Source organism: Dromiciops gliroides, chromosome 1, assembly GCF_019393635.1.
Source record: "Dromiciops gliroides isolate mDroGli1 chromosome 1, mDroGli1.pri, whole genome shotgun sequence".
NCBI lineage: Eukaryota > Metazoa > Chordata > Mammalia > Microbiotheria > Microbiotheriidae > Dromiciops > Dromiciops gliroides.
In genome coordinates, this window is record NC_057861.1 from 631,166,500 (window position 1) to 631,194,481 (window position 27,982).

The window sequence follows — 27,982 nt, forward strand, 5'->3', positions numbered from 1 at the left end:
AGCCAGTCAGTTTGTGGTCTTACCCATGACATTTTTAGTTGCCTATTCTCCACAGAACATTATGTGGGGTGCTGTGGAGAGACAGAAAAGAAAGAGAAGACATGCTTTCTACTTATAATGGACTCACGACTTGGATGGGGAGGTAAAACATATCTACATATAAGGATTTAAAAACATGTGCAGAGTATTCTGCCCGTCAGTGCACAACAATATAGTACCAGTCAAGTATATAACTACTTAAGGGATCCACGTGATTAAAGTTAGTTGGAGAAACCTTCACGAAAAGAGTCCATTTTGAGGCAAGGTGTATAATAGCTCTCCCTTTTATACTCCATTTTGACCTGCTTCTTGTATATCTTAGACTTCCTTTAGGTCAATAAAATTGCATTTCATTATAGATATTGGAAATTGGCATATGGTGGTATCTGCCACAGGCACTCTCTTCTTCAGCAATCGTCCCTTTGTATTACACACATCATTCACCTGGGTATGACAGTCTCTTCTTCAGACTAGGGCTAGATAAAATGAAAGATTTCAAAACTGCTCTCCCAGAGCAACTTTGAGATCTCAGAGGAGGGAAGAGAACAGAAAGAGAACAGATTCTGGAAATTTTTAAAGAGAAGGAACAAAGTCCAGGGCGATTAGATGCTGGCAAAGCACTCTGATATATTCCTCAACAAAGCAAAAATACAAGGTGACAGACCTTTCATTTCCTTAGACATGCATATGTTGCTCACCCTAGCCTCCTGACTGTCATTTGCCTATTATTTAGGGCAGATTGACATTTCTCCAAAGTAAATCTTACTTGACACATTAAATGAGATAATAAGGGACAGATACAAAGTGCCGGGAGCATGGTGGGATCTCAGGGAAGGGCAAAAATCACTTGTGGCTAGAAGAATCAGGAAAAGCTGTCATTGGAGCTGGACTTTGAAGAATGAGCAGAAATTGAGCAGGCAGAACCAAGGGGTGGAGCCTTCTAGGGGGAGAGGAACCGTGGATCACTGGAGACTGCGTTTTGAGTCCTCTCCATGAAACCTTTATAGACCCCCCTAGCTAAAATTGGGTTTTTCCATCTCCCACATACTTTTTTATTGTCCATATGGTGCAATTGACCAGTTAAATGTGTACTCTCTTGTTACTTCATGTTATTAATCTAAAAAGCTTCTTGAGGATAAGGGCCTTGGCTTCTCTTGTGTTGTATCCCTTTGTATCACCCAGCACCATGTTTTGTGGGCCCAGAGGTGCTCAGTAAGTACTTGCTAAGAGTCTGTAACTGACTTGTCTTCTCCCGGCTTGAGTTCCATATTATTTTCCCTCTTCTGCTGAATCTTTCACACGAGAAATAAGGAGAGTTGCTTTGTTTGTACTTACTTTGAGCTTTAAAGTTAGGTAGCCCTTAGACCCTTTTTCATTTGTTTTTTAGATGTCTATGCAGTCATGAGACAAAAAGCAAAGACATTTATCAAATCCATGCCTCCTAGGAAGGAGAGTAACAATTTTGCACAAAGATCTGTATTAATCAAGGCTTCCCATAGAAGCAGCCTTTCTCTTTTTGGTGTGGGAAGATGCAAAGAGATCTTTCCCATTTCTTTTGAGCCTAATTCTACAAAGAAAAAGTATAAGTAGTAACTCCAAACTTCTGTCTTCCGTATAGCCTTTCTTTTACCACTCTTCTGGAGATTGGGTCAGATGATTTCTAAGGCCCCTTCCAGTTCTAGAATTCTAGAATTCTTCTTGTTCTCCCTTCCAAATAAGTACTTAAACTACACACCACCCCACCTCCATATTCCCCAACTATCATTTTGCTTAGAACTGGGGGACAAATATTAGCAAGTGTGGGGCAGAAATTTCTCTTCCATTCACTTCATATTGCTTATATTTCTTGGATTCTTTGTACTTGAAAATGAAGAAGTGGACTAACATATTATTGGTAAGTTGCTGATTTCTCATCCTAATAAAGATCATAAACCTAGAGTTTGAAGGGACATTAGCAACCATCTAATCCAACCTCATTTTACAAATAAGGAAACTGAGGCCTGGAGATGTGCAGTGACTTACCCAAAGTCAGACAGATAACAGAGGTGCATTTGGACTCTCAGGTGGTCTGACTGTAGAGAGAGTGCTCTTTCCACTGTATTATGCTGCTTCTTAACGTTTTAGAAGGTCGCAGACCTTGGCAGTGCTATGTGAAAAAACTGCCTCCCAGAGCTTTTCATAGATCATAGAGAGGATGGTTTTCTTTTTCCACAAAACTAGTGTGTAGGCACCCTCGTTTTGTGGTCAGAAGAAATCAGAGGGAAATGGGAGCAGGACGTTAAGAGCAAATTAAAGGGAGCAGGAAACTGAACGACTCACTTCCTCTGGTGGTATTTAGAAACCTAGCTTCTGGGTTACTGAAGGCATATTTAGCTCTTGATTTCCCTTTGAGACCTTTGCCTTTGTATTTCTGCCCCTGGGTAGCCTTATACCACAAAGATAGACCAGACAGTCCTTTTCCTTACTCTTCATACCCTTACCATTGAAATGGCTTAGTCATTGTTGATTTTTCTTTTAACAAAAACTTTTTATTTTGTTGGTTTCAGTCACCGATTGACCTTTTTGTCACTTCCTTTTCCCCTTGTCTCTCTGTGCTTCGCTGGACATGGCCCATAGGGGAGTTCTCAGGTGTGTATCTCTCCTGTTCAGTGTCCTTGTTTATTTTGGGTTCCTTTTTCCCATTTGTTGAATTCAGATGGAATGATATGGTATACACATGTGATACTCCCCTGCTGTTTCCAAATTCCTGTTGACTTTGGGGCCTTTGTCCCACTTCCTTGCTTTTTGCTCACCCTCCTATAGCTTAGTAAGCTTCGTTGGTTTGCTCTCCCAGTTCCATTGGTGCTATTCCTCAGGTTTAACCAGATCTACTCTGCTAGTTCCCCATTTAGACTAATATTCTGTTGAGGCAGTAGAATAATAGTCTATGTCTAAGTTCAGGTGCATTAAACTTTAAAAAGATTTTTGAAAGTTCACCTAATTTCCTGGACTTCTCTTAGCTTAGTTCTTAGGGAACACTCAGAAAGCAAGCACCCTGTGATAAAAGCAGTCAGGCTTTAGAAGGATCATAGGCTCTGCCTGTAATGTCCCAGGACATGGTTACTTACCTGGACCTTTTTTAGGCATCCTTCCCAAATTAAACAGAAGGTGCTTTAATTGCCTGCTTTTTTGCTATAGTCCAGATCATTCTTGGCTTTTTGTGGCAGGAAGATACCATCTCCTAGCATTCCTATAAAGAAAATCCTGGGCTTCCAAACTCTGTATCTAAAGAATGCTAACTTAGCCAGATTCAGCTTTTGCATGTACATCTCTCCTTGGTTCACAATTGTTTCTCTGACTGTCTAAAAATAGCCTAAGCAACTCAGAAATTTTGATATACTGTAACCCATTAATTTCATGTCTAACTCTCCCTCTGACTTTTCCCTGCTTCACATATAACTAGTAGTCTTTGGTATTGTGAAGAAGGGAACAAATGTATTGAATTCTTCCTAAATCTCCAAAGTCAGCATTTTGACGTGTCAGGGATAAGTATCTAACATTTCCCCCTCGCCCCCCCCCATCCTGTTTTTCATCCTCTCCTTCCCATCCCCTCCTCTATGATCCTTTGTCAAAATGAAGTAACCCATGAGCACTGTGACTCACTGCTCGATTTGCTATTTATGATGGATGTTTAATGGCTGCTTTTTTTTCTTCCTTCCTTTCTTTCCCTTTCTTCCTCCCCGTTTCCCCAACTCCTTCCTATGGGATTGGGACGGCTCTCATAGTGCGGGATGATTTTTTTGGTAAGGCAAAGGCCATATTTAAGTGTATGTTTTTTCTAGTTTCTGGCTTTTCCTCTTCACCCAACATCTCGTCATGCTCCATGGGGTTTTGCATGGAAATGGTGTAGTAGTGACGGTGGGGGGGCCTTTGGGGAGATAGTCTGCAGTCTGGGCTCCACGTCTTTGGTGTGGGGTTCTTTCCCCATGTTCGTGTCTGCTCTGCTGCTTGGAGTGTCCTGGTTTTCTCCTGGGCAGGCCTGGAGTGGGCTGTTCAGAGAAGCCTCTTCTCCGGACTATCCCTCCCCTTTGCCTTCTTTTCATAATGGCTGAGGCAGTCTCTGTAGGCTCCCCACCCTGACTCTCCTTCCTATCTCCTGGGAACTCTGTCCCCTCCTATTCCTATTCTTTCATCTTTGCCTGAGGCTGGATGGGGCAGGGCATTTCAAGGCTCCTGCTAAGAGGAGACCACTGATCCTTCCCTAATTCAGGAAAACGCCCTGTTCTTGTAAGCACTCACTAAATACTATTGGATGCTGTGGCCTGGGGCCCCCCTCTTTGTTTGGCAAAGACAGAGGCAAAGCCATTACTTCCATGGCCAAGGAGGTCAGAATGGAGATACCAGGGACTCTCAAATATAAAGCATTATTTTTTTATTCATGGTTTTTTTTTTTTCCTTTTGGATGGGGTTGGAGAAGTGGAGGGAAGTGACTAGAAGGACTGGGGCTGAAACTAAAACAAGGTTTTCTTTTGTTTCTCCTATATAGTCTGGATTTGGTTATCCCATTGTCCTTTCCTAGAGAATTGGTTTAGTACCTTTATTTTGTGCTGCTATCAAATTCTCCCAGGATTTGGAGCCCACAGGCTTGTTGTAGTCTCCAGTCCTGAAGAGCTCAAGAGTCTTTCATACCACATGGTGGAGAAGTCCCCAAGCAGCCCCAGCTCTAGTCCTCTCCTTTTTCTAGGGACCATGCAGAGGGAGAAGTCTCACCCTGCTCCCTTCCTGCCATCCCCATCTCCTTCCATTAGACTCTGTCTAAAAGGCTGTGGGCCCTGCACTGTTGTAGGATTGTGTCTTCCCCTCTTCTTCTGGTCTGGGGGTGAACACACCCTCTGCAGTGTCAGGACAGTCTGTTTTAATTGAGTGGCACTTTTTCTTCATTTTTTTCCCCATAGCTTGGGCTGCTTCTAGCCAGTCTGGAGAGCTGCATTTGCCATCCCGTGTCCATCCCATCTCCTGGGGAAGGGTTCTCTGTTAAGTGCTGTGTTGTCCTCTCTATCCTCTTGTCACCATAGCGCCAACTTCCATTCTCTTGGGGACTGGGGATTGATTGTTTATTAACAGTTTAAATTTTTAAAAAGCTCCTTTGATGGATAATGTCTATGAAACATGGGATTGGGGCAGAGGCATAGATTTAATTCAAGTTCAGTGCCTGATCCCATCCAGAAGTCTCTGTTCTAATATCAAATAGTTTCTTTAAATGCAGACTGATGGATGCTACCCTGCTTTTCCTAGGATTCCATCTCTAGAGGAATTTTTCCCTACTTCCCAGTGCCCTTTGGCTTCCTCCCCTTCAGGGGTTCTTTCCTCAGTCCTCAGGATTTTATTTGGATTCTCTCAGTTCTCATTCCAAGTGTTGTCACATCCTGCAGAGTTGGAACCTCTTGTCAGAAGTCTGAGGTGTCTGATCAGAGGACCTGTGGGGGACAGCTAAGGCTGATTATGGCCAAGAGAGATCACTGATTCCTCAGGGTTTCTAGTGCACATAGACCCATGTCAGAGATTCAAACTATGAGTGCCCAGGAAAATCCCTGAAAGGGGCATCCAAAAAGTGGGTGGTTAGCTCTGTAGGACCATGTATCTGGTCCTTAAAACGAGGAATTGGGAGAGGCTTCAGAAGGATACCCAGGAGGAAGGAATCCTAGTTACTGTTTTTACTGGTTTGCTCCAAGTATCCTTCCTCACCATTGGGTGATGACTTTGAATCTTTCTTTGAAGGACATTCTAAATATGGCCCTGGAATGGCTGTCCACTGGGAAAGGGACTAACAAGTAAATACTCTTTCTGCTGAGGTAGTCATGGCTAGGCATGGTTGAAACCTCCTTATTTTTGGTTTCAGGAATGGGCAAAGAAGTGGGAAATCTGTTGCTGGAGAATTCACAACTCCTGGAGACCAAGTAAGAAACAAGTGCACCTTCTTAAATCTCACTTTGCCATTTTAGATGATTTCAGTAATTCTCTCACCAAAACCTAGAATCCCTGGTTTGAGCATACCTCCCCAGTCCTGCCCCACCCATCTCACAAGCAGCCAGCTGCCGCCACCTAGAAAATGGTTGACAACTTATGTGTTCTGTTCCTAACCAGACAGTTGCCCATATCAAACTTTGAGACTTGACCAGCCTTTCAGATCTCTGGGCCTCCTGGATTCAGTGATGTTCCTTGTTGTTGTCTTTATTTAACAAGTAGCTTATGACACTTACTGGCTGTATGACCCTGGGCAAGTCACCTGACCCTTATTGCCCCCCCCCCCCCAAAAAAAAAAAGGAGCTTAGATGCAAGCTTCATGAGTTGTTTCTTTCGCTTGGCTACTGACTCTAACTCTTATACTTGATCTCTGGGGCTGCTGAGCTACTTAGTTGCAAAACTGAGTGGCCTCTCTATGAAGGATTTTATGGACTCTAAAAATAATCTCACATAATTGTCTTATATTGTTAATTTTTTAAAGAAATGCTTTGAATGTGGTGAAGAATGACCTGATTGCCAAGGTGGACCAATTGTCTGGGGAACAGGAGGTGCTGAAGGGTGAATTGGAAGCCACAAAGCAGGCCAAAGCCAAAATGGAGACCAGAGTCAAGGAGCTAGAAGAGGAACTCAAACGGTGAGGGATGGCAGGGGTCAGCTGGTTGGAAGGAATTGTTTGAGGAGTCACTCATCTAACCAAGATACAGGAAGCACCAGGAACCTGTTTCCAGCTTGACTTCTCTGATAATCCCCTTAATTTTAGGAGTTTGTTTAAAGAGAAAATGGATAGTTGCCACTTTGTCTTCCTTTTCCTCAACTTCACAGGGTCTTTTACTGCTCTAGCTCTTCCTCACCCCTAAAATCCTCAGCATTTCATTGTTCCCCTCCCAATCAGCACTTCGTACAGTGCTCAACACATAGCAAGCACACAGTGAAATCTTGTCAGTCTTCTTTCATGCCTCTTCCATATATCTTAGTATCTTACTTTCATCATGTGTCCCAGACCTTTCCAGCCTTTTTTTTATTTCCTCAGATAATGACTTAGTTACTTCTGCCCCCACTCTTGTATTTTCTCATAAACTCCTTTGTAGCTCTGTTCTTTCATCTACATTCTGCCAAGACCACTCTCTTCTCATCAAGTCTAAGGAACGTCCTGTACTCCTAAAGCTGAATTCCATCTGGAGCCATTGGCATGGGCTGAATTAGGGCCTAGCTGAAGAGTTCTCTTTCTAGGCTCATAATTCCTGGATTCCATTTTCTTCTATTTTTTTAAATATATGTTTCAGTTTTTCTTTCGGCTCCCTTGTTTAGATAAGAGAAGATAAAAAGAGATCCCTGAACATACTGCTTTGTTGTTCTGGGGTGTCTTCTTCTCTCTCTCTGCTAGGATTTTTAAAGACTCTGTGTAGAATTTTGAAGGGTATACTAGGTCTTGATTGTGACTTGCTCCCAAGCATTTCCACAGAAGCAGCATCCCTTTGTGTCTCTCTTTTCTAAATTGAGCTCTGTTTCCATTCAGCTCCCCTAGAAGTGTCCCATCAAAGATCTTATACAATGAATAGTGAGAAATGAGACTAAAAGTACTTCTTGTACCACCTTTTTCTACCAAACCTTCAATATCAGTGTCCCAAACTTATCTACCCCCTGTATTTGACTTTTCTCCCCACAGAGTGAAGTCTGAAGCCATCACTGCACGACGTGAACCCAAAGAAGAGGTGGAGGATGTAAGCAGCTATCTCTGTACAGAATTGGTATATTTCATTATTAAAATGCCTGGGGAATGGGTGGTAATGGGTATGTTTGTTTTCTCCATACATTCATCTTTCCATTAGTTCTCTCCACCTCCCCACATGCTTCCTCTTATAATGTCCACATCAGGCCCTCAGACTATAGTGTCTCCTGTCAAGTGCCATAAGGACTTTCTGACTGGAGCCAAAACCTAGTTTTTGGTTATGTCTCAAAATAGGACTTTTCTGCCCCGCAAAAGCTGGGCATATCAAGGAAATATGGCTTTCCCTATTTGGCTGCTGTGCCAAACAGTAATCACACCGACAGTTGATGTTGTTTTCCATTTTATATAGCACTGTTAATTAAGCAAGAATGTGGATGTGGACCGCACTCAGTAACTTAACAAACTTTGGAGCCGGTTATTTAAGTGTCCTTTGCCCAGTGTTGTTTGCTGAAACACCAGAAATGTTCTCCTTCTCTACCCTAGAAGCTCTATGTTCCTTTTGTTGGCTAGGCCTAAGGAGTTTGTTCTCAGCATTAGAGCAACTTTAGTTCCGTAGGTGTCTTCATTCTTCCTGGTGAAAAGGCCCAGAGACTAAAAGGGGCAGATTCCATGAGATGCTTCTTAGGATCCCAAATCTGACTGTCAAGCAGATGTGTCAAGAGATGTTTAGACTCTGAAGGCAATACCTGAAAAAGCAATCACCTCACCTCATTTTCTAGACTCAGTGTTAATTGGCTTCACCAAAGACCTTCCATCTTTAGGCACCTTCCCTTCTACAGGTTGAAAATGGTGAGCAGACTAAAATAGTAACTACCCAGGAGAAAGCTAAGAGCTGTGTACATCTGAGGTGGATCTGAGGATAGGAAGGGGAACTAATCTCTCTTCTTGTTACCTACCTGCCTCACGGTCTAGTGGTTTAAAATAAGGAGAGAAAATTGAGGTTAACTAAAGCTCATTCCAGAAAGTTTGGACACTTTTTTTGGTTAAGGGGAATCTTTTTTGGCCCTACCATTTATTGATCTTCATGTGTGTGCTTCGTTTTCTGTTCCTAATCCTGTGGAAAGGTATATGTGAGAAGCAGCAGTCCTAGTTATATATTGGGTAAAGGTTTTCTCCTAAAGAAATCAGACCAGTGGTTGCAAATTCTCTGGTGGCAGCAGCAGACATTTTAGGTCCCCTTCCTTTATTTGGCAGCAGAGTTACTGAAGAACCTCAATTCAGTGACAAAATAAGACATTGTTGAGTGCCTGCCTGCACATCATTTGGGCTGTGGGAAGCATAGCTAGGATCCCAGCTGGGTGTATTATCTGTTTTCATTGACAATCACTATTTTTTCCTTCCTAGCCAATCCCCTAGAATCTGAGGCTCCTAGATTAGATTGCAGGCTATATAGTCTCATGTCCATATTCATGAGTAGTACTATTTCTGTTTATTGCCTTGCTCAGTTCTACACCCTACGTGAACCCCCCTTCAGACCTATAACCCTTTACCTAGACCCTGTGTAAACCCCTATTGACAATATATCTATAACTTTCCTTAAAATGCCTTATTTTCTAATATCTGTTTAACTACTAATTTTCTGCTTGGACTTTTTTGGACCCATGCTTTTTTACAATGTGAGGCAGTCATTTGGAGGAAAAGATACCCATTTTGTATCATAAAATTTAAATTGGAAGGGACCTCAGAATTCATCTGATCTGACTCATAATTGAGTGGGAATGCCTTCTACAGTATGTCCAATAAGTAGTCTCTGTTCAAAGACTTCAGTGGGGGACAGCTAGGTGACACAGTAGATAATTACAGCCCTTTATTTAGGAGGACCTGAGTTCAAATCCAGCCTCAGACAACTTGACTCTTACTAGCTGTGTGGCCCTGGGCAAGTCACTTAATCCTTATTGGCCCGCAGAAACAAAAACAAAAACAAAACCCCCCCAAAGATGTCATTAGTCTCCCTCCACCACTTCACTAGGGGAAGATCCAGAGCTTGATAATGAAAAGATGAACTTTGGCTCTTGGAATTCCCATAGCCTAGTGACAGAATTCATATCCCTTTCCATTTCCTGGTCTTCTCATTTTTAATTCCCTCCTCCCTCCCATAATTAGCTGATTGGACTTGCTGAAAATCCATGGGAGATCTGCATTGGTCCAAGCTGTTCCCTAACAATCTAACTCCTTGCTTCTGTCCCTGTGGCTCATGGTATGGTGGCTAGAATAGCTTTAGAGCTAACAGAGGTACAGCACAAACCTGAAAGAAACTAACAATGTGTTTATCAGCTCCTAGTTGTTTCTATACTAACTTCAAGCCCTTCCCTCTCTCACTGGCTGAACAGCAGTGCTCCTCCCCTCTGCAGGACAACATTCCCATTGCCCAGCGTCGCCGTTTCACCCGTGTAGAGATGGCCCGTGTCCTTATGGAACGTAATCAGTATAAGGAGAGGCTGATGGAACTTCAGGAAGCTGTGAGGTGGACAGAGATGATCAGGTAAAGCTAATAATGAGCCTGAGGTTGTGCTAAGAAGAGGATATGATAATCCAGAAAGTTGAGATAGGTTAAATCAATTGGCAGCCTAGAAAGTCCATGGCTTTGGGCGACATTTGTGCTGCACCCAAGGTCAATAGGAGTCTTAGAAAGAGCTGACTTCTGTGTATTTCATTTCTTTCTTTCTTTCTTTTTCCATTTCTTTCTTTTTTTTTTTTTTTTGCGGGGCAGTGGGGGTTAAGTGACTTGCCCAGGGTCACACAGCTAGTAAGTGTCAAGTGTCTGAGGCCAGATTTGAACTCAGGTACTCCTGAATCCAGGGCCGGTGCTTTATCCACTGAGCCACCTAGCCGCCCCCTCCATTTCTTTCTTGATGTTAGGCTTAGGCTGGATCTGAGTGAAGAATCTTCCCTAGCTTAAGCCCTCCAATAAAAGGAAAAGATCCTTTTCTTGGGGGTGGTTGATCCATAAGCCCTAATATGCTAAGACAAGAACTTTAATGTTGCTTCCTTATTTAGACCAAGGCTTAAATTACTGTAGCAGTAGACAAAAGAAAGGAAAAAGTAAATGAACCAGTGCCTGTCCCAGAGGTAGTTTAGGGAAGGTCTTAGCATGAAATAAATTTAGTGGCAAGACCTCACTTATGTAGACAGAGGAAGATCCCAGATCTCATCTGGAAACCACACCCTAGAATTTTTCCCTTGAAAGTGAATTTGCTTCTTAACAACTTCACCTCTATTATTCCCTTCTAGACAACTAAGAAGAAGGGGAGTGGAATATTCTCAGACTCCTTTCTTACCTGACTTCTCTCTCTTTTTTTTTTAATTAAAAATTTTTTATTTTTAGTTTCAAAATCTCTCCCTCCCTTCACTGCCTCCCTCAACCATTGAGAAGGCAAGAAATACAATACCCATTATACAAATGAAGTCATGCAGATCAGGAAGATGAGTCTTCCTGAGATTAGGCTGGGGCTCTATTCACTGTGCCACCTAGCTGCCCCTCTCTCTCTTTCTCTCTCTCTCTCTCTCTCAAATGGATAGAATTTTTCATCATGGGACCTTTAGAATTGTAATGGATCATTCTAATGATTAAAGTAGCTAAGTCTTTCATGGTTGATTATCATACAATGCTGCTGTTACTATGTACAAAGTTCTGCTCACTTCACTTCACATCAGTTCATATAAATCTTTTTCGGTTTCTCTTTGATGCCAAGAATGTTGAGCATTGATGTCCTACTTATTTGTCTACCTCTCTACAGAGCTGCTTCAGGGAAAGTAGCACAGTGAAATGAGGAGAACACCAGTCTGAAGTCAGGAAACCTAAGATGTAGTCCTTGATCTACTATCAGTCAATCAATAAACATTAATGCCTTAATGAACAGTTTGCTGCACCTGCTCTGGCTGTTCCAAAGTTTTCTATTCAATCCCTGGAGCCATTGTCACACACACACACACACACACACACACACACACACACACACACACACACAGGAAGCAGCCTGCATGGTAGTCCACAGAAGCTCTTCTGTCTGCATTGCCAAGGCTTCCCCATCTTCTGCCTGATTATTACTAAATTAAACTTGAAATAGGAGCAAGCAGGGGGTTAGAAAATAAAGGGGAAAGGAATAGCTCCTGCCATCCAGAAGTTTAAGGGCATTGCCAAAGCATACTTGTATCTCATCCTGCATTGGCTTTTTGTAGCCAGGGATAAAGCTAGTAGAAGAAGTAGAATGCTCTTCTTTGAGTTTTGGGGAGTGCCCAAGATGAATAGTTCTCTGGTCTCTTCTTTCTACAGGGCATCTCGAGAACACCCATCTGTCCAGGAGAAGAAGAAATCAACCATCTGGCAGTTGTGAGTCCATGGGGGCACAAAGCAGGGCAGTATGAATGGAATGAGCCTTTGTGGCAGTCAGGAAACGCAGGTTCTAATCCTGCATCACCACTTTGGCCACTTCCCTTCACCTGACCTGAGCTTCATTTGTAAAAGGGGACTCAACTGCTTATTTTCTAAGGTTCTTCTAGCTCCAAAATGCTATGACAGTGGAGGAAGGGCTACTGAATGAGAAATAGGTGAGATGATAGATTCTGATACTCACTTTTCCCCCCTTCCCTGTTTTACTCGCCCTGTCTCTCAATTTATAGCTTCAGCCGCCTCTTCAGCTCTTCCTCCAGCCCACCTCCTGCAAAGAGGTCCTATCCATCTGTAAACATCCACTACAAGTCACCCACCACAGCTGGATTCAGCCAGCGCCGCAGCCATACCATGTGCCAGATCTCAGCTGGCAGCCGCACCTTGGAATTCTTCCCTGATGAGTGAGTTTCACCTCCATTATTCTCTTTTAGACAGCCAAGGCAGGAGGGTTCCCTTAGGCCTGTCTTTCTCTTTGATGTCAAGAATGTCGAGCACTGGTATCTTAATGATTTGTCTGTCCCTTTATAGAGTTGCTTCAGAGGAAGCAACACAGTGTAAGGAGAGCAACTCCAGTCCCAAGTCTAGAGACTTGAGTTCTAGTCCTGGATCTGCTAGCAGTCAATCAACATTAAGTACCTGCAATATACTAGGCATTGTTAGGTGTCAGGAAATAGATGAAAGGGAAATAGTCCCTGCCTTTGGGGAAGACAACATGTACGCATATGAGTATATACAAAGTCTATGCAAAAGTATAAGGTAATCAAGTAAGAGAAGACATTAGTAGCTAGGGCAGGATTTATTGTTTTGTTGATCATCTAGACTTAGGAAAGTTGATGGGGGAAATGTTAATAATCCAGATTATACTGAAAAATGTATCATTTATATATTTTCCCTCATACAACCACTTGTTAAACATTTACCAGCATATCCCCATGTAGAGCCCAACCTTTAGGAGGCACAGTTTCAAATTTAGTGATCTTAATAACTGAGTGAAATACAGCACGACCTATAGAAGGTTAGGGTTCTGTGGCACTCATTCACTCACTCTTTCTTTCTTTTCTTTTTTTTTTTTTTTGCGGGGCAATGAGGGTTAAGTGACTTGCCCAGGATCACACAGCTAGTAAGTGTCAAGTGTCTGAGGCTGGATTTGAACTCAGGTTCTCCTGAATCCAGGGCCAGTGCTTTATCCATTGTGCCACCTAGCTATCCCCATACTTTTTCATTTTATTCAGCAAACATTTATTAAACGCCTCCTTTGTGCCTTGGATGACCCTTTATCTGTTGCAAAGAGCCAGGCATCAGAAGCCTATCAGAAAGCAGAGCACTTTGACCTCAGTACTTGATCAGGAGCCAGTTCCCTGCTTGGGGCTGTAGGACTTTGTCCCCTGACTGAATTTCAGGAAAAGGCTTCAAACCCATCTCTGGCATGAAGCTTCTGCAAACTTTCACCTCAGTGAACCTCATAGTCCATTCTCTTCCTTTTAGAAGAGTGAACTCTTTCTGTGTTTCCTTGAAGAGCAATACTGAGGGGCTTTAGGCCAGACTTTTACACAAAACAGCATCAAGCCATTCTTTCTCCTATTCCCTGCCCTCAAACGACTCCCGGTTCTGTAATCTGAGTTTTGTATTTCCACACTGACTACTGGTATCTGAGCAATTTGTTCCTTTCCTTCAGAGCCACTGCTCCACCCTCTGCCTCTATTTCTAAACATAGATTAAGAAGTCCAATCTTCTCTTCTCAGTGACTGCACATCCTCAGCCCGGAGGGAACAGAAGCGTGAACAGTACCGACAAGTCCGGGAACACGTACGCAATGATGATGGGAGACTGCAAGCCTGTGGCTGGAGCCTTCCTGCCAAGTATAAGCAGGTAATCCTCCTCTCCCCCTTCACATTACACATTATATACACCTTAGCACAAATGACAACCTGTATTCACTAAAGAGAATCACACCTACCCACCCACAGACTATTCTAGAAACAGGCATTCCTGGCTCAGGGGAGAGAGTGTCAGCACCAGAGCTCCCTTCGGGTCCATTATTTGACTGGCTGTAGCCTTAACAAATATACAAGGGCAGCTAGGTGGCACAGTGGATAAAGCATTGGCTCTGGATTCAGGAGGACCTGAGTTCAAATCCGGCCTCAGACACTTGCCACTTACTAGCTGTGTGACCCTGGGCAAGTCAGAAGCAATCAACTAATAGTTAATGCATTCTACTTTGAAGATAGGGAAAATCTAGAAAGGCCATATCGTATGTAGGGGCATTGAAATTATTTATGGCTAACCCTCACCAGTGTCCTAGTGTGGGTACTCAGCCGTCCTTCCTCCCTTTCTTTCCACTCTCTGGAATTTCAGCCCTATGTAACTCTACTTGCTATCATCTCTTAGAAGCCTAATGCTGCCCATATGATAATCTCACCCTAGGTCTTCTCTGGGAGATGGTCACAATAATGATAGCTTGTATTTACTTTACAGTTAGATTATCTCAGACAGTTACATCAGCTCAGATTCTGAGTCTCCCAGGAAATGGATATCGCTAGAGAGGAGTGAATTCCTGGGGCTGAAAACCAAACAGTAGAGCAAATGCAAAGTGTAAAGAGAACAATGAAGGGAAGCCAGTGGGGAAGCTCATTCTCTTGCTGTCAGCCAAAACCATTTGTATCTGACCCCCAAATTGAGTTCCTTTCACCTTCTCAGGTGCATGGGTTTTCCTGACTATCTTAGAGAAAGAGAGCAGATGCATTGTCCTAAGGTTTGAGTTAGCCCAGCCCTAGGGTGAGGGGTTTCATGCTTCTCTAATTCCTTCCATCTTTTTTGTTTATTTGTTTTTACAGTTGAGTCCCAATGGAGGCCAAGAAGATACTAGAATGAAGAATGTTCCTGTGCCTGTGTACTGCCGCCCACTAGTAGAAAAAGACCCTACCATGAAAGTAAGGAGCCCAGTTCAGCCACAGCAAAAGGAGGCTATAAGAGCCCTTTTCCCAGAACCACTTTTTCTCTTTTCTAAGGTCCCTAACACCAAAATCAAAATTGCAAAATCTGAGAGTTGGAAAAGACCAGTACTTCAGAGACTATGTGGTCTACACTGAACCCGTACAGCATACCTGAAAAATAGTCTTCTAACCTCTTTTTAAAGACTTTCTGTAATGAGAAAGATGCTATGTTCTAAGAAATATGCTGTGCACTACATTAGTAGTGCATTCCTTGGCTAGGTAGCTCTGTGAGGAAGTGGATCCTGCTTTGAGCCTTACTTTGCATCTTCTTCCCATTGGTTCCAGTTCTGCACTCTGGGGTCTAGTAGAACTAGTTTAACCCTCCTTCAATATTAAAGTTCATCAAATACTTGAAAATGACCTATCCTCCTCATCTTGTACTTGTGAGGCCGGTTTTAGAAGCTATGTATAAGACTTCATGTTTCTCCCATTTAAATTGTATTTTGGTAGATTTGGCCTAGCATTCTAGCCTATTTGGATCTTTTGGGATACTGACCTTGTCATCCAAAGTGTAATTCTACCTCCCAGTGTTATGTTATATGCCAGTTTGATGAGGATTCCACCTATTAAATGTAATAGGGCCAGGCACAGAAACCTGGCAACCTATTAGTTATTGAACAAGGTCTAAATTCACCTAAGACTGTTATCCAGCCACCCAATAGCTCCCTATTTTCTATAGAAATGGTGTGAGAGACTTTGGCAAATGCTTTGCACAAGTCTAAGTAAACAGTGCCGATAGCACTGCCAGTTCACCAGTAACCTTCAGCTGTTCACTGGATCTTGGACTGCACAGATGTGGGTGCTCCATCCAGTGAGGCCAACCTCGATTTCTCGGCTCCTTTTAGGTCTTTGTGACTCTTGTCTTCAGTCTCCTAAAACTCCTCCACCAAAGGCTCCACCCAGCATGCCTGAAATGCCAGGCCCTGGCTGCTTTCTCTTTTGTCATGTATCTCTTTGGTGACTTCTCAGCTGTGCTTCTTTGGTACAATGCTTTGTTAGCATTGTGTGTGCTACTTATTCACACTGTGCACCTGTCCATTGTCTGGGTAACCTATAGTTTTATTATTCATTTATTTCTGGACTTGTTGCAGTCAGCAGAATAGCATTCAAAAACAGAAGCATCTGAATTACTTCTCCATTTATAAGGATTCCCTTTTCCATTTTGGATTCTGTATTGGAAATCTCCTTGACAGTGGCAAATACAATCAGGAAATATGTTTTCTGCTTTATTCTTTGCTTAACATTAATAATCATTAGGTCATTGAAGAAAATTGTATCAGTTCTTACATCTTTTTGTGTGTGTGTGTCTTTTTTTTTGTTTTGGGGGGCTTTTTTGCAGGGCAGTGAGGGTTAAGTGACTTGCCCACGGTCACACAGCTAGTGTCAAGTGTCTGAGGCCGGATTTGAACTCAGGTCCTCCTGAATCCAGGGCGGGTGCTTTATCCACTGTGCCACCTAGCTGCCCCAAGTTCTTACATCTTTAAAGGAATTATTTTGACATATGTATGCACCTTGTTGAAAGAGAGCCTTTAAGATGGTATTTTGCCCTACCAAATTAAATGCTCTTTTATAATCAAACAATAAGCACGGTGAAATATTACATTATTACACCTATCAGTCAACAAGGTGATTGTAAATATGTGGTCTCCTATCATTTGCAAAAATCTACTTGTTCCCAGGGCAGCAAGGTGGCACAGTGGATAGAGCACTGGCCCTGGAGGCAGGAGGACCTGAGTTCAAATCTGGCCTCAGACACTTGACACTGGCTTTGTGACCCTGGGCAAGTCACTTAGCCCCCATTGCCCCACAAAAAACAAAAAACAAAAATAAGAGACAACAAAATCCAGGTCAAATAGAATAATGGTTCCCCATAATTAAAGCATACATCCTTCCTATTAACAAATAGTAAGTAAGGCTGCATCCTAAAAATATTTGTATCATTCTGCATTCTAAGCCCTTCATCTCTCCATCAGGTAGGCAGCACATTTCCTCATTTGTCCTCTGCAGTGGTGGTTGGTCAGCACAGTAGTGTTCCATCATATTTATATACAGTAGCTTGTTTATTCATTTCCAGTTATGGACATCCCCTCATATTCCCATTCTTTGCCACATCTAAAAGAGCCACAGATATTTTTGTACATCTGTAGAATGTGGTTTTGCTTATGAGTAATCCCTTTCTTTATCTACTCTCCCTTTAATTCTACCTCCCCACCTTTGGGTAAAGTGTATTTCTGGACCCAACTCTGTGTGTGTGTGTGTGTGTGTGTGTGTGTGTGTAAGTGTATATAGTCTTCTTTCTTTTGACTTGTTCAAATAAGAGTAAAATTCAAGTGTTAGTCTCTTCCTCCACCCTCTCTTTCTTGTTCATATAGATGTCTACTTATATACCCTCATTATGTGAGACAATTTTCCTTAACCTTTCTTTCCTTCCTACTCCTGCCGAGGTATTCCTCTTCCCTCCTTTTCCATTCTTTTTTTTTTTTGGCAGGGCAATGGGGGTTAAGTGACTTGCCCAGGGTCACACAGCTAGTAAGTGTCAAGTGTCTGAGGCCGGATTTGAACTCAGGGACTCCTAAATCCAGGGCCGGTGCTTTATCCACTGCGCCACCTAGCCGCCCCCTCCATTCTTTTCTTAAGATCATTAAGATATAACAGAACCACTCCCAGGCCTTGTCTAATTGGACTTTCTCAATGGACTCTGATGATAGGGTTCAGAGGGGACACCTATCTCCCTGTATTTATTTATTTATTTTATTTTTATTATTATTTTTGTGGGGGGGGGGCAATGGGGGTTAAGTGACTTGCCCAGGGTCACACTGCTAGTGTCAAGTGTCTGAGGCTGGATGTGAACTCAGGTCCTGAATCCAGGGCTGGTGCTTTATCCACTGCGCCACCTAGTTGCCCCCTTCTCCCTGTATTTAAATGTAAGAATTTATCCTTGTTCTTTATCTTTGTTCATTCATGTTAACCTAATTTTATGTTTCTCTTCACTCTTGTGTTTACACTTCAAAGTTTCTCTACAACACTGCTCTTTTCATCAGGAAAGCTTGGAAGCCCTCTTATTTCCTTAAAGAGACTTTTTTTTTTTATCCTATGGCATTCTGCTCAGTTTTTCTGGCCAAGTTATTCTTGTCTGTAAGCTTATATCCTTTGCTTTCTAGAATATCATATTCCAAACCCTTGGTTCCTTCATAGTGGTGGTTACTAAATCGTCTGGGATCCTAATCATGGCTCCTGAATATTTCTACCTTGCCCTCTGTTTCTAAGAGATCTGGGTAGTTTTCTTTTAAAATTTTGTGAAAGAGAATGTCTAGTTTCTTTTTTTGGTCATAGTGTTCAGATACTCCAATGATTCTTAAAATATTTCTCCTCACTCCATTTTGTAGTTCAGTTGTTTTTGCAATGAAATACTTTACCCCATTTTATTTTTCCAAGTCAGTTTCAAAGAATACAAATCCATATTGGAATCTTTGGAGAACTGACTTTGGGTGAAAAGTCTGATATTAATGGGACATTCAGAGGTGGAGGATGGGCTTGAGTTAGTACAGTGAGCTAGTCAGACTGTGCTCCAGGAGACATTAGGAGTTCAAGACCACATCAGACTTTGATCGATCCCAGTTAAGGAAGCTTAGTGTGGGAATCAGTAAAACCTGAGATCCAATCCTGCCCCAGACACTTAGCAGCTGTGGGACCCTGCTACTTAACTCTTCTTCAGCCTCAGTTCCCTCATCTGTAAAATGGGGATAATAATAATAATAATACCTACCTTATAGAGTAATTCTAAGAATCAGATGAGGTAGCATATATGATGCACTCTTCAAATCTTAAAGTATGATATACAATTGAGCTGTTATCATTATCTTAAACATGTAGAGACTGGTCACTTCAGTTAAATTGACATTTATTAAGTGCCTGCTTTGCGCAAGGCTCTGTGCTAGATGTTGGGGGTAGAGAAACAGAAAGCAAGAGAGTCACAGAATCTCCACAGACCTCCTCAGGAAAGAACCTCCTCAGATAGCAATACATCCAATCTATTTGTACCCCAGCTCTCGGCACAGTGCTTCACACAAAGTCAGCACTTGACAAATACTTTTCCATTCATTTATTCCCAACCATCACTGCCTGAATAACCCTAATTCTCTTATTTTTAAGTGAGGTATAATCTTCCAGAACCGTAGTTCTAGGTATGGGCCTGTTCTGACAAGTCTCAGAGATATTTGTGGTATCATATTTTGCCTCCTCACATTAGGTTCTCCAGTTTACCCTGCTTGTTACTTATACTTTGTCATGTGTATGTAGACAGCTGAGACCATGGGTATTATTGCACAGTGAGCATATCTGTTACTTCTTTTTTTTTTTTTTGGTGGGACAATGGGGGTTAAGTGATTTGCCCAGGGTCACACAGCTAGTAAGTGTCAAGTGTCTGAGGCCAGATTTGAACTCAGGAACTCCTGAATCCAGGGCCGGTGCTTTATCCACTGCGCCACCTAGCTGCCCCATATCTGTTACTTCTTTCTGGCAGAAAGACAGTTATCACATGCAACCTGCAGGTTACTACAGAAAATTCTCCCTGTTCTCTGTACTTTTTGGAAGCAAGATCCGATCCATGCTAATAACTTTTGTGGCAGACTTTCCAGAAAACTTTCCTGATCTTATTAGCACCTACTCATCCCAGGACATTCTCATCTCACAGAGAGCATATTGTAGTTTTATGTAGTCAAATGGGACTGCCCTACTTAGGGACAGGTATCTAACTTGAGACCTTTTTTTCCTTGAGGAAGCAACATTCTTCCCCATATTGGAACCCCACTCCAAGAAGTGTCTTTAAATTCTTCTTTTACACTAATCATACAGGCTAATCCAGAGACCCTTGGATTAATTCTCGTTTTTCTGTGTATACCTCCCTATGAAGAGCTTGTCTTCCCAAATGTTATACTCTAGCAAATGAGCAAGTTCTCTGTCCTCCATCAACCCTCAGAGTTGTCTTAAGATAGGAATAAGTCTCCTTCTCCTGTGGCTGTGGGCAAGAGTTTGGGTTGGGAGCCATAAGCAGTACAGAGTTCTGTCCTGGTAGCAAGATTGGTGAATACCTGGTGCTTCAGTCAACCTGAGAGGGACTGAAGTTACCCTGGAAAAATGGGGCACCTCCAGAAGTTATACTGCCTGTGGAACCAACACCTATAAGACCTGGAAGTGGGGCCCCAGAAAACGGATTTTACCCCCTACTATGGTAAACTAATTCCTCTAAACATCTCTTCTCTCTGTGTTTCAGTTGCTATCTTCTATGGTAAAAAGCCTTTACTTTTGTTACTTCTCCCCATATTCTTATTCTGATAAATCACAGCCCTACCTCTTTTCAGCTCACATCTGTTTCCGTTTTCTCATTTCTCATTCCATTGTGTCCTCCAGAACTCCCTTTTGTCATATATTTCCATTTTTGTTATTAACAGAAACCTGGCTCCAGCCATCCCTAGCCATTCCCTTTGGGTGCTGTGGGTTTTTCTCATTTCCCTTGACCATGAGTCTTCTTCCTCCTCACGACCACTTTGAAACTTTTCCTTTGTTCCCATAACTCACTGATCTCTCCTCCTTTAGGCTCACTCCATCTCGCCATTTTGTCTGGTCTAAATCCTCATTGTGGTCATTGCCCTTTGGGTGATTCCTCTTCCTTTCTCAACTCCTGGCTCACAGTATTCCTCTTTGCCCCAACCTTGTGCTCTGGGATTTCAGTGTATACATTATATGGAGATGGGATTGCTCAGCTACTGTCAGTGATGGGTGAAAGAAACAGTCTGGACTAGAGGGAGGAGGGGGAGGGAACAAGGCTTTATTAAGTGCCTGTTACATGCCAGGCACTGTTCTTAGCACTTTATGATTATCCCATTTGATCCTCACAACAACCTTGACAGATAGCTGCTGTTATTGTCCTAATTTTATTGGTAAGGAAACAGAAGGAGACAGTTTTCCCCCCAAAAAGGGAAGAGGGGGGCAGCTAGATGGTGCAGTGGATAAAACACTGGCTCTGGATTCAGGAGGACCTGAGTTCAAATCTGACCTCAGACACTTGACATTTAACTAGCTATGTGACCCTGGGCAAGTCACTCAACCCTCATTGCCCTTCAAAAAACCAAAACCAAAAAAAGGATGGGGGGGAGAATAGAGTGCTAAAACTATAGGTCAGGGGGGGCAGATAGATGGTACAGTGGATTAAGCACCGGTCCTGGATTCAGGAGGACCTGAGTTGAAATCCGGTCTTAAGACACTTGACACTTAATAGCTGTGTGACCCTGGGCAAGCCACTTAACCCTCATTGCCCTGTTTAAAAAAAAAAATTAACTGAGGGGAAAATGGATTAGATGGCCTACAAGTGCAATGTCTGGTCCATCTCTGGTGCTATAAGAATAACAATAATAGCTAATATTTTACAAACAAAAACAAAACTATAGGTCAGATGGCTAAACTTGAAATGTTGAAATGTTAAGTTTTTTTTTCCCAATCAGCAAAAATTCACCTTTCCACCCCCTCTCCCGTTTGAGAAAGAAAAACAAAACACCGTGACAAACATGAATAGTCATAATGTTGTCGTTGTGCATATCATTCTCTGGATCCCACTCACTTCCTTCTGCATAAGCTTGGACAAGTCTTCCCAGGCTTCTTTGGCAGACTTCTGAAGCTGTTCTTTGTGGGCCTCCCTATTCTGACCTGGGTTGGAAAAATAAGTGGTTGGGTTTTTTTCTTGGATGTTCCAATAAGGATTTGTTCTGACGCATTTTCTATATCTGTTTGAAGGATTTCTGGGGAAGTGGGGGGTGGGAGGTGGGGTTGCTGTATTTCCTGCTATTCTGAAATCTTGGCTCTGCCCCCAGAATTCTAGAACATATTAAAGAAATGGTTGATGAACAGAAAATATCTTGAAAGGCTAGAACATTCACCTAGGAAGATGAAATTGAACAGAGATTAATATAAAGTTGTATACTTGGGTTTTGAGTGACACATTTTAGGAAGAGCCTCAATAAGCTGGAAGCATCCAGTAGAGGGCATTGAAACTGGTGAAAGACTAAGTCCAAGATGGGGGGGAGCAAAGACGTTCCAAAAAAGAGAAAAATACCTATTGGTACAAAAATATTTATAGCAGCTCTTTTTGTGGTGGCTAAGAATGGGAAATCAAAGGAATGTCTATCAACTGTGGTATATGATGGTAATGGAATATTATTTTGTTATAAGAAATAACAAACAGGATGAGTTCAGAAAGGCTTGGAAAGACTTGTGTGAACTGATGTCTAGTGAAGTGAGAAGAACCAAGAGACCATTGTACACAGAGACAGCAATATTGTTGGATGAAGCACTGTGAATGACTTAACTATTCCTAGCAATACAATGATTCAAGACAATCCCAAAGGACTATTGATGAAACATAATATCTACCTCCAAAGAAAGAACAGATGTAGAATACAAAGTGAAGCATGCTATTTTTCACTGTCTTTCATTTTTTTTCTTTTATTCAAGTTCATTTATACAAAATGACTAACATGGTCATGTTTTACATAATCACACATGTATGACCCCTGTCCGATTGCTTACTGCCTCAGGGAAGGAGGAGGGGAGGGAAGGAAAGAGGGATAAAATTTGGAACTCAAAACAATAAATAAAAAAAGAAGGGGGGCAGCTAGGTGGCGCAGTGGATAAAGCACTGGCCCTGGATTCAAGAGTACCTGAGTTCAAATCCAGCCTCAGACACTTTGACACTTACTAGCTGTGTGACCCTGGGCAAGTCACTTAACCCCCATTGCCCCGCAAAAAAAAAAAAAAAAAGAAGGGGGGTTAGCTTGAAGAAAAGAAGACTCAAAGTTGGGGACATGATAACTCTCTTCAAGTATCTGAAGGACTATCATGTGGAAGAGGGATTAGTTTTGTTGTCAAAGACCTAGAGGACAAATTAAGTTTTCTAAGTTGCAAAGAGGCAAATTGAGGCTTGATGTCAGGAAAACCTTTCTAATACCTAGAGCTCCTTCCACAGGTGGAGTGCCTTGGGAGCTAATGTGCTCCTCCTGCTGGAGGTCTTGAAACAAGGATTGGATCACCAATGTTGGATCTATCTTCTTTTTCAGTGGCCAAGCCTTAGCATCTTCACCTTTTCTATTTACTTTTCCTCCAGCTGTGGTGTGCAGCTGGGGTCAACTTGAGTGGTTGGAAGCCAAGTGAAGAAGACTCTGGGAATGGAACCAAGCCATCTTTGGGTCGTGACCCTCTGACCTGTGACCGTGAGGTAGAAGGAGAAAACAAGAGTAACCACACGTCCCCAGAAAAGAAAAAGGTCAGGACAATAGAATTGGCTTCCTTCCTACTTCTGTACATATATGTGAACTAGAATTAGTGTACATGTCTCATTAGCCACCTGCAAGGCAGTTGATTGACCTCTGCTTTCTTAGATGTGTGCCAGAGAGTCTGCTTTGGGAGGGCTTTTAATTCTTGATGTAGGGGACCTCCAGGTTTCCAGCCATCAAAGGTGGCTCTTTCATCCTGCTTTAGGGGAAATTAAATGTGTGAAGGGTTGGGATATGTGGCAGTAGGAGGACTGAGCCAGAAGCCCCCTGGGCAAGTATGTGGTTCAAATGATTCACATGATGGCAGACACATTTCCCAGAGACTGCCATGGCTGCTTCTGTGCCTAGGCAACCAGATGAACAAGGACACCTTAGCTCCTTTCTCCTTGAAAGGCATTAGAATTCTAGGGAAGCTCCCAGGGAGCTCTGGCTGGTCTTCCTGAGATTACCCTTGTCTGGCTTTTGCTGATCATTCCATCTCGCTGCTGCTGCTTCCGAGTGGCATCTGGAGCTCTGAGCAACTGCTGTGCATGCTCTGCAGGGGAAGGAGCTCCATGAGGTGGATGCTACCTCAAGTCGAGTCTGGATTCTCACCAGTACCCTGACCACAAGTAAAGTGGTGATCATCGATGCCAACCAGCCCGGCACAGTGGTGGACCAGTTTACTGTGTGCAATGCCCATGTTCTCTGCATCTCCAGCATTCCTGGTAGGTACAAAAGTGCCCTTGGATAAAGCCCAGCAGGGAGCAGCCCCTCACGTTTCACATGGCAGGTTGGGTTCTCTTCTCCCACCCACTGACTCAAGGCTCAGCCAATCAGCCCTTTGCTTCTTTCCCTCAGACGAGGCCTTAGGCCTCCCATCACTTCTCCCTCCTGTTGAGAAACTGATTCTCATAACTTCCTTGGGAGCTGAATGGGAGCAATTTCAGTGGTCCTTAAGTGTCTGGGGGGAAAGGTAGGTCAGGTTGGCATGGGGCCAGGCTTCAGCTTATCTTCTGGAAAAAAACACATGCCTTTCAGCCTGGGGCCTTGGGAATATGATGCAAAGGATCTGTCAGATCATTACCATAGGGAAGCTGGATTCCTAGTAGAGGGGGTCTGCCTGGGCGAAGGCAACAGGGATTGGCAGGGGGGTTGAGGAGTGGGCTGGGGAGTGGGGAGGGGGACATAAATTTAGACCTTATGTGATGGGACATGAGATTTGCCCACAGAATCTGACAAGTGGCTAAGTGGCTATTGGCAATCTCCCCCTTCAGCGGCCAGTGACACTGACTATCCCCCTGGTGAGATCTTCCTGGAGGGTGATGTGAACCCCGAGGATTCAGGGGCTGATGGGGTCCTGGCTGGGATCACATTGGTGGGTTGTGCCACCCGATGTAACGTGCCACGAAGCAACTGTTCCTCTCGTGGAGATACCCCTGTGCTGGACAAAGGGCAGGGTGAGTCACAGGGTCTGGATTTATTGTGCATGCTCAAAATCTTGGCTTTTCGTTACTGAGCTTTTGGGTCCCTGGGTATGGAGGCCAGCCAAAGCAGCAGTCTCCTCTTAAGCTTCTCTTTGTAGCTCTAGGGGATCAACTGGAATCTTCCAGGCTTCGCAGACTCAAATGATGCCTGGGTCATAGTTCTTTCCTCCCTCTCCTCCCCAAAGCACCCTGGCCTTCATTCCTTATTTGTCCCTGTTTCTCAGTGTCCCACCTCTAATAACTGTTCCTCCATCTTCCCTGACACTAGCACTTCTGGTTGTTTTCTTTAGGTGAGGTAGCCACTGTCAACAATGGGAAGATCAATCAGTCTCAGTCCACAGAGGAAGCAACAGAAGCCACCGAGGTGCCAGAACCAGGACCCAGTGAAGTTGAGGTGGCCTCGGTTCGGCCTGGACCGCTCACTGAGCACGTCTTCACTGATCCAGCCCCAGCTCCGACCGTTAGCAGCCAACCAAGCAGGTGGGGATCCTGCAGGTCTGCCAAAGGAAAGCTGGCTTCCTTTCTCTGCTGAGAGATTGGAAGGTTTAGCTGTGTGTCTCTTAAAGAGCCTGGCTAGGGAGATGTGCTGAGTGTGGGCTCTGCCCTAGTAAAGCGGCAAGGAGCTAAGGAACTAGACTTCTCTCCTAGAGAGGGGCACCTTTAATAGGGGTGAAAACAGGGAGGGGGGAACTCACCTGAGGGGAACTAAGAACTTAAGGCAAAGGGGGAGGGGTGGCTCTGTGATACAGCATCAGTGGGAAATCAGCATACTGTGATGAAGCTCTACCTCATATACTAACCTAGCTCAGATTCCAAGGGCCTGGACCCTTTTCCTCGGGGAACTCAAATGTTCTTCTCAAAACTACAAGTCTACGGTACCAACTTTCCATTGTCTTTTCAGTGAGAATGGGCCGAAGGTGGACCCCGGCAGCACACAGCAAGAACAGGAAGCAGCTGGGGACCCCAGTGGAGCAGGCACCAGTGCCGCTCCCACCATGTGGCTGGGAGCGCAGAACGGTTGGTATGTCCTGTTGCTTGGGTATGGGGTGGAACACAGTCAGTGACATGCCTGGAGAAAAAGTTGCCATGGAGGTAGATTCGAGCTGGGGAGACTTGAGGAGCTTGGAGCCTGACGTCCTTCACTCTCCTCCCAGGCTCTATGTGCATTCAGCAGTGGCCAACTGGAAGAAGTGTCTGCATTCCATCAAGCTGAAGGACTCTGTCCTGAGCCTGGTGTAAGTACATTCCAGGGAAGCAGAGGAAACAGGTTGGCTGGGGGGGATATTAGGGGACATCCATTTGAGCCCAGGTGTCCAGTCACCATTCACTGCAACTGAGCCAGGCTGTGCTCTGCTTAATAACAGGGCTTCACTCTACATGCCTGGCTCAGGTCGGAATTGCCAGCACCATCCCTGAGATTGGCTGGGCCCTGCCTGTCCATTAACCATGATTTCTTTTGCAGGCACGTGAAAGGCCGGGTGCTGGTAGCCTTAGCAGATGGGACGCTGGCCATCTTTCACCGTGGGGAAGGTGAGGCCAGGGATGGGAACAGGGTTGTTGGTTCTGGGCTGAACAGGGACAAAGGTGCTCTGACTCGCCCCCTGCTTCTCTGGGAGGTGAGGAGTCCAAGCCTGGGGTAAGGCACAAGACGGCACCCATGGAATTGAATTTTTTCTCCACCTTCAGTCAGTGCCTCTCATAAGTATGGTGGTCTTTGGATACTGATGGAAACCCAGCCCTTCCTCTCAGACTGTATGTAATAGGAGAGCAGCTGCTAGGCTTTTTGACCTTATCAGTCGCTGATCCCCTGGGGATTTCTCTCCAGATGGCCAGTGGGACCTCAGCAACTACCATCTAATGGACCTGGGCCACCCACACCACTCAATCCGCTGCATGGCTGTCGTTTATGATCGGGTCTGGTGTGGCTATAAGAACAAAGTCCACGTCATCCAGCCAAAAACCATGCAGATAGAGGTGAGCAGCCAGCACTGGGGCTTGGGGGGACTGGCCTGGGCTGTCAGGAAGCCCAGCTGGAGGGAGAGCCAGAACAGTCAGTTCATGAGGACTCCTTATTTTCCTCGATACACACACTACTGAAGAATAGTCTGACCACAGCGATGGTGGCTTCCCCAACAGACCTACTGAGCAAGTCAGAGCAGAGTGAGGAGGGAGGAGTCAGGGATGCTTATTTCCTAGTGGCCTAGCCTGCCATAAGGTGGGAGAAGCTTCAGCGCTGTGTCCTAGTCCTAGGTCCCTGCTCACGAGCTCTCCTTGCACTACAGAAGTCGTTTGATGCCCACCCGAGGCGGGAGAGTCAGGTGCGGCAGCTGGCATGGATCGGTGATGGTGTGTGGGTGTCCATCCGCCTGGATTCAACATTGCGGCTCTACCATGCCCACACCCATCAACACCTGCAGGACGTTGACATCGAACCTTATGTCAGCAAGATGCTGGGTGAGAAGCATGGGCCAGACTGAGGGACTGCGGTGATTTCCAGAGGAAATCTAACCTCGCTGATTTGGCCCTTCTCTCTGACTCTCAGGCACTGGCAAATTAGGCTTCTCCTTCGTGCGCATCACAGCTCTTCTTATCGCAGGCAACCGTCTCTGGGTGGGCACAGGCAATGGTGTTGTCATCTCCATCCCCCTAACTGAGAGTAAGTGGTCTCGGGGCCTGGGCCAGACTCCAGGGGGCAGGGCTGGACAGAGCTTTCTCTGCACAGAGTTGATACCTCCATACTCGGATGCTTTACCATATGGGCCCTGGGACCTCCCCTGCTTTCTGGTCTCTTTCAGGTGCTCTAATGGGAAGGCAGAAATGGGTCTCCAGGTCCCCAGTAACCCTGTCCCCATTCCTGCTCTCACCTTCTCACAGTGCAGAGCAGCAGCCTAGAGTTTCTGCCTGGGTGGCTTGATCCTTCTCGCTTCCCATAACAGCTTCTCTTTCTCCTCCTTTTTATACAGCGGTCGTCCTGCACCGTGGTCAGCTCCTTGGGCTCCGTGGTAAGTCCAGCCCCTAAGAGGGTCCTGATAATCAGA

At 44.2% G+C, this 27,982-nt stretch overlaps 1 protein-coding gene across 1 annotated transcript in view; it reads left to right on the forward strand.

The window, feature by feature from the left end:
* The window catches only part of MAPK8IP3 (mitogen-activated protein kinase 8 interacting protein 3), a 91,163-nt gene that overhangs the window by 60,355 nt on the left and 2,826 nt on the right, over positions 1-27,982 (forward strand). The window contains 21 exon segments of the mRNA XM_043971314.1: positions 2,656-2,667; positions 3,804-3,821; positions 5,918-5,975; positions 6,524-6,676; positions 7,709-7,790; positions 10,123-10,253; positions 12,045-12,101; positions 12,392-12,562; positions 13,904-14,030; positions 14,996-15,091; positions 23,310-23,468; positions 24,020-24,185; positions 24,735-24,917; positions 25,235-25,424; positions 25,846-25,965; positions 26,099-26,179; positions 26,407-26,474; positions 26,770-26,918; positions 27,227-27,398; positions 27,487-27,600; positions 27,908-27,946. Coding sequence (XP_043827249.1) covers positions 2,656-2,667; positions 3,804-3,821; positions 5,918-5,975; positions 6,524-6,676; positions 7,709-7,790; positions 10,123-10,253; positions 12,045-12,101; positions 12,392-12,562; positions 13,904-14,030; positions 14,996-15,091; positions 23,310-23,468; positions 24,020-24,185; positions 24,735-24,917; positions 25,235-25,424; positions 25,846-25,965; positions 26,099-26,179; positions 26,407-26,474; positions 26,770-26,918; positions 27,227-27,398; positions 27,487-27,600; positions 27,908-27,946 — 2,346 coding nt within the window.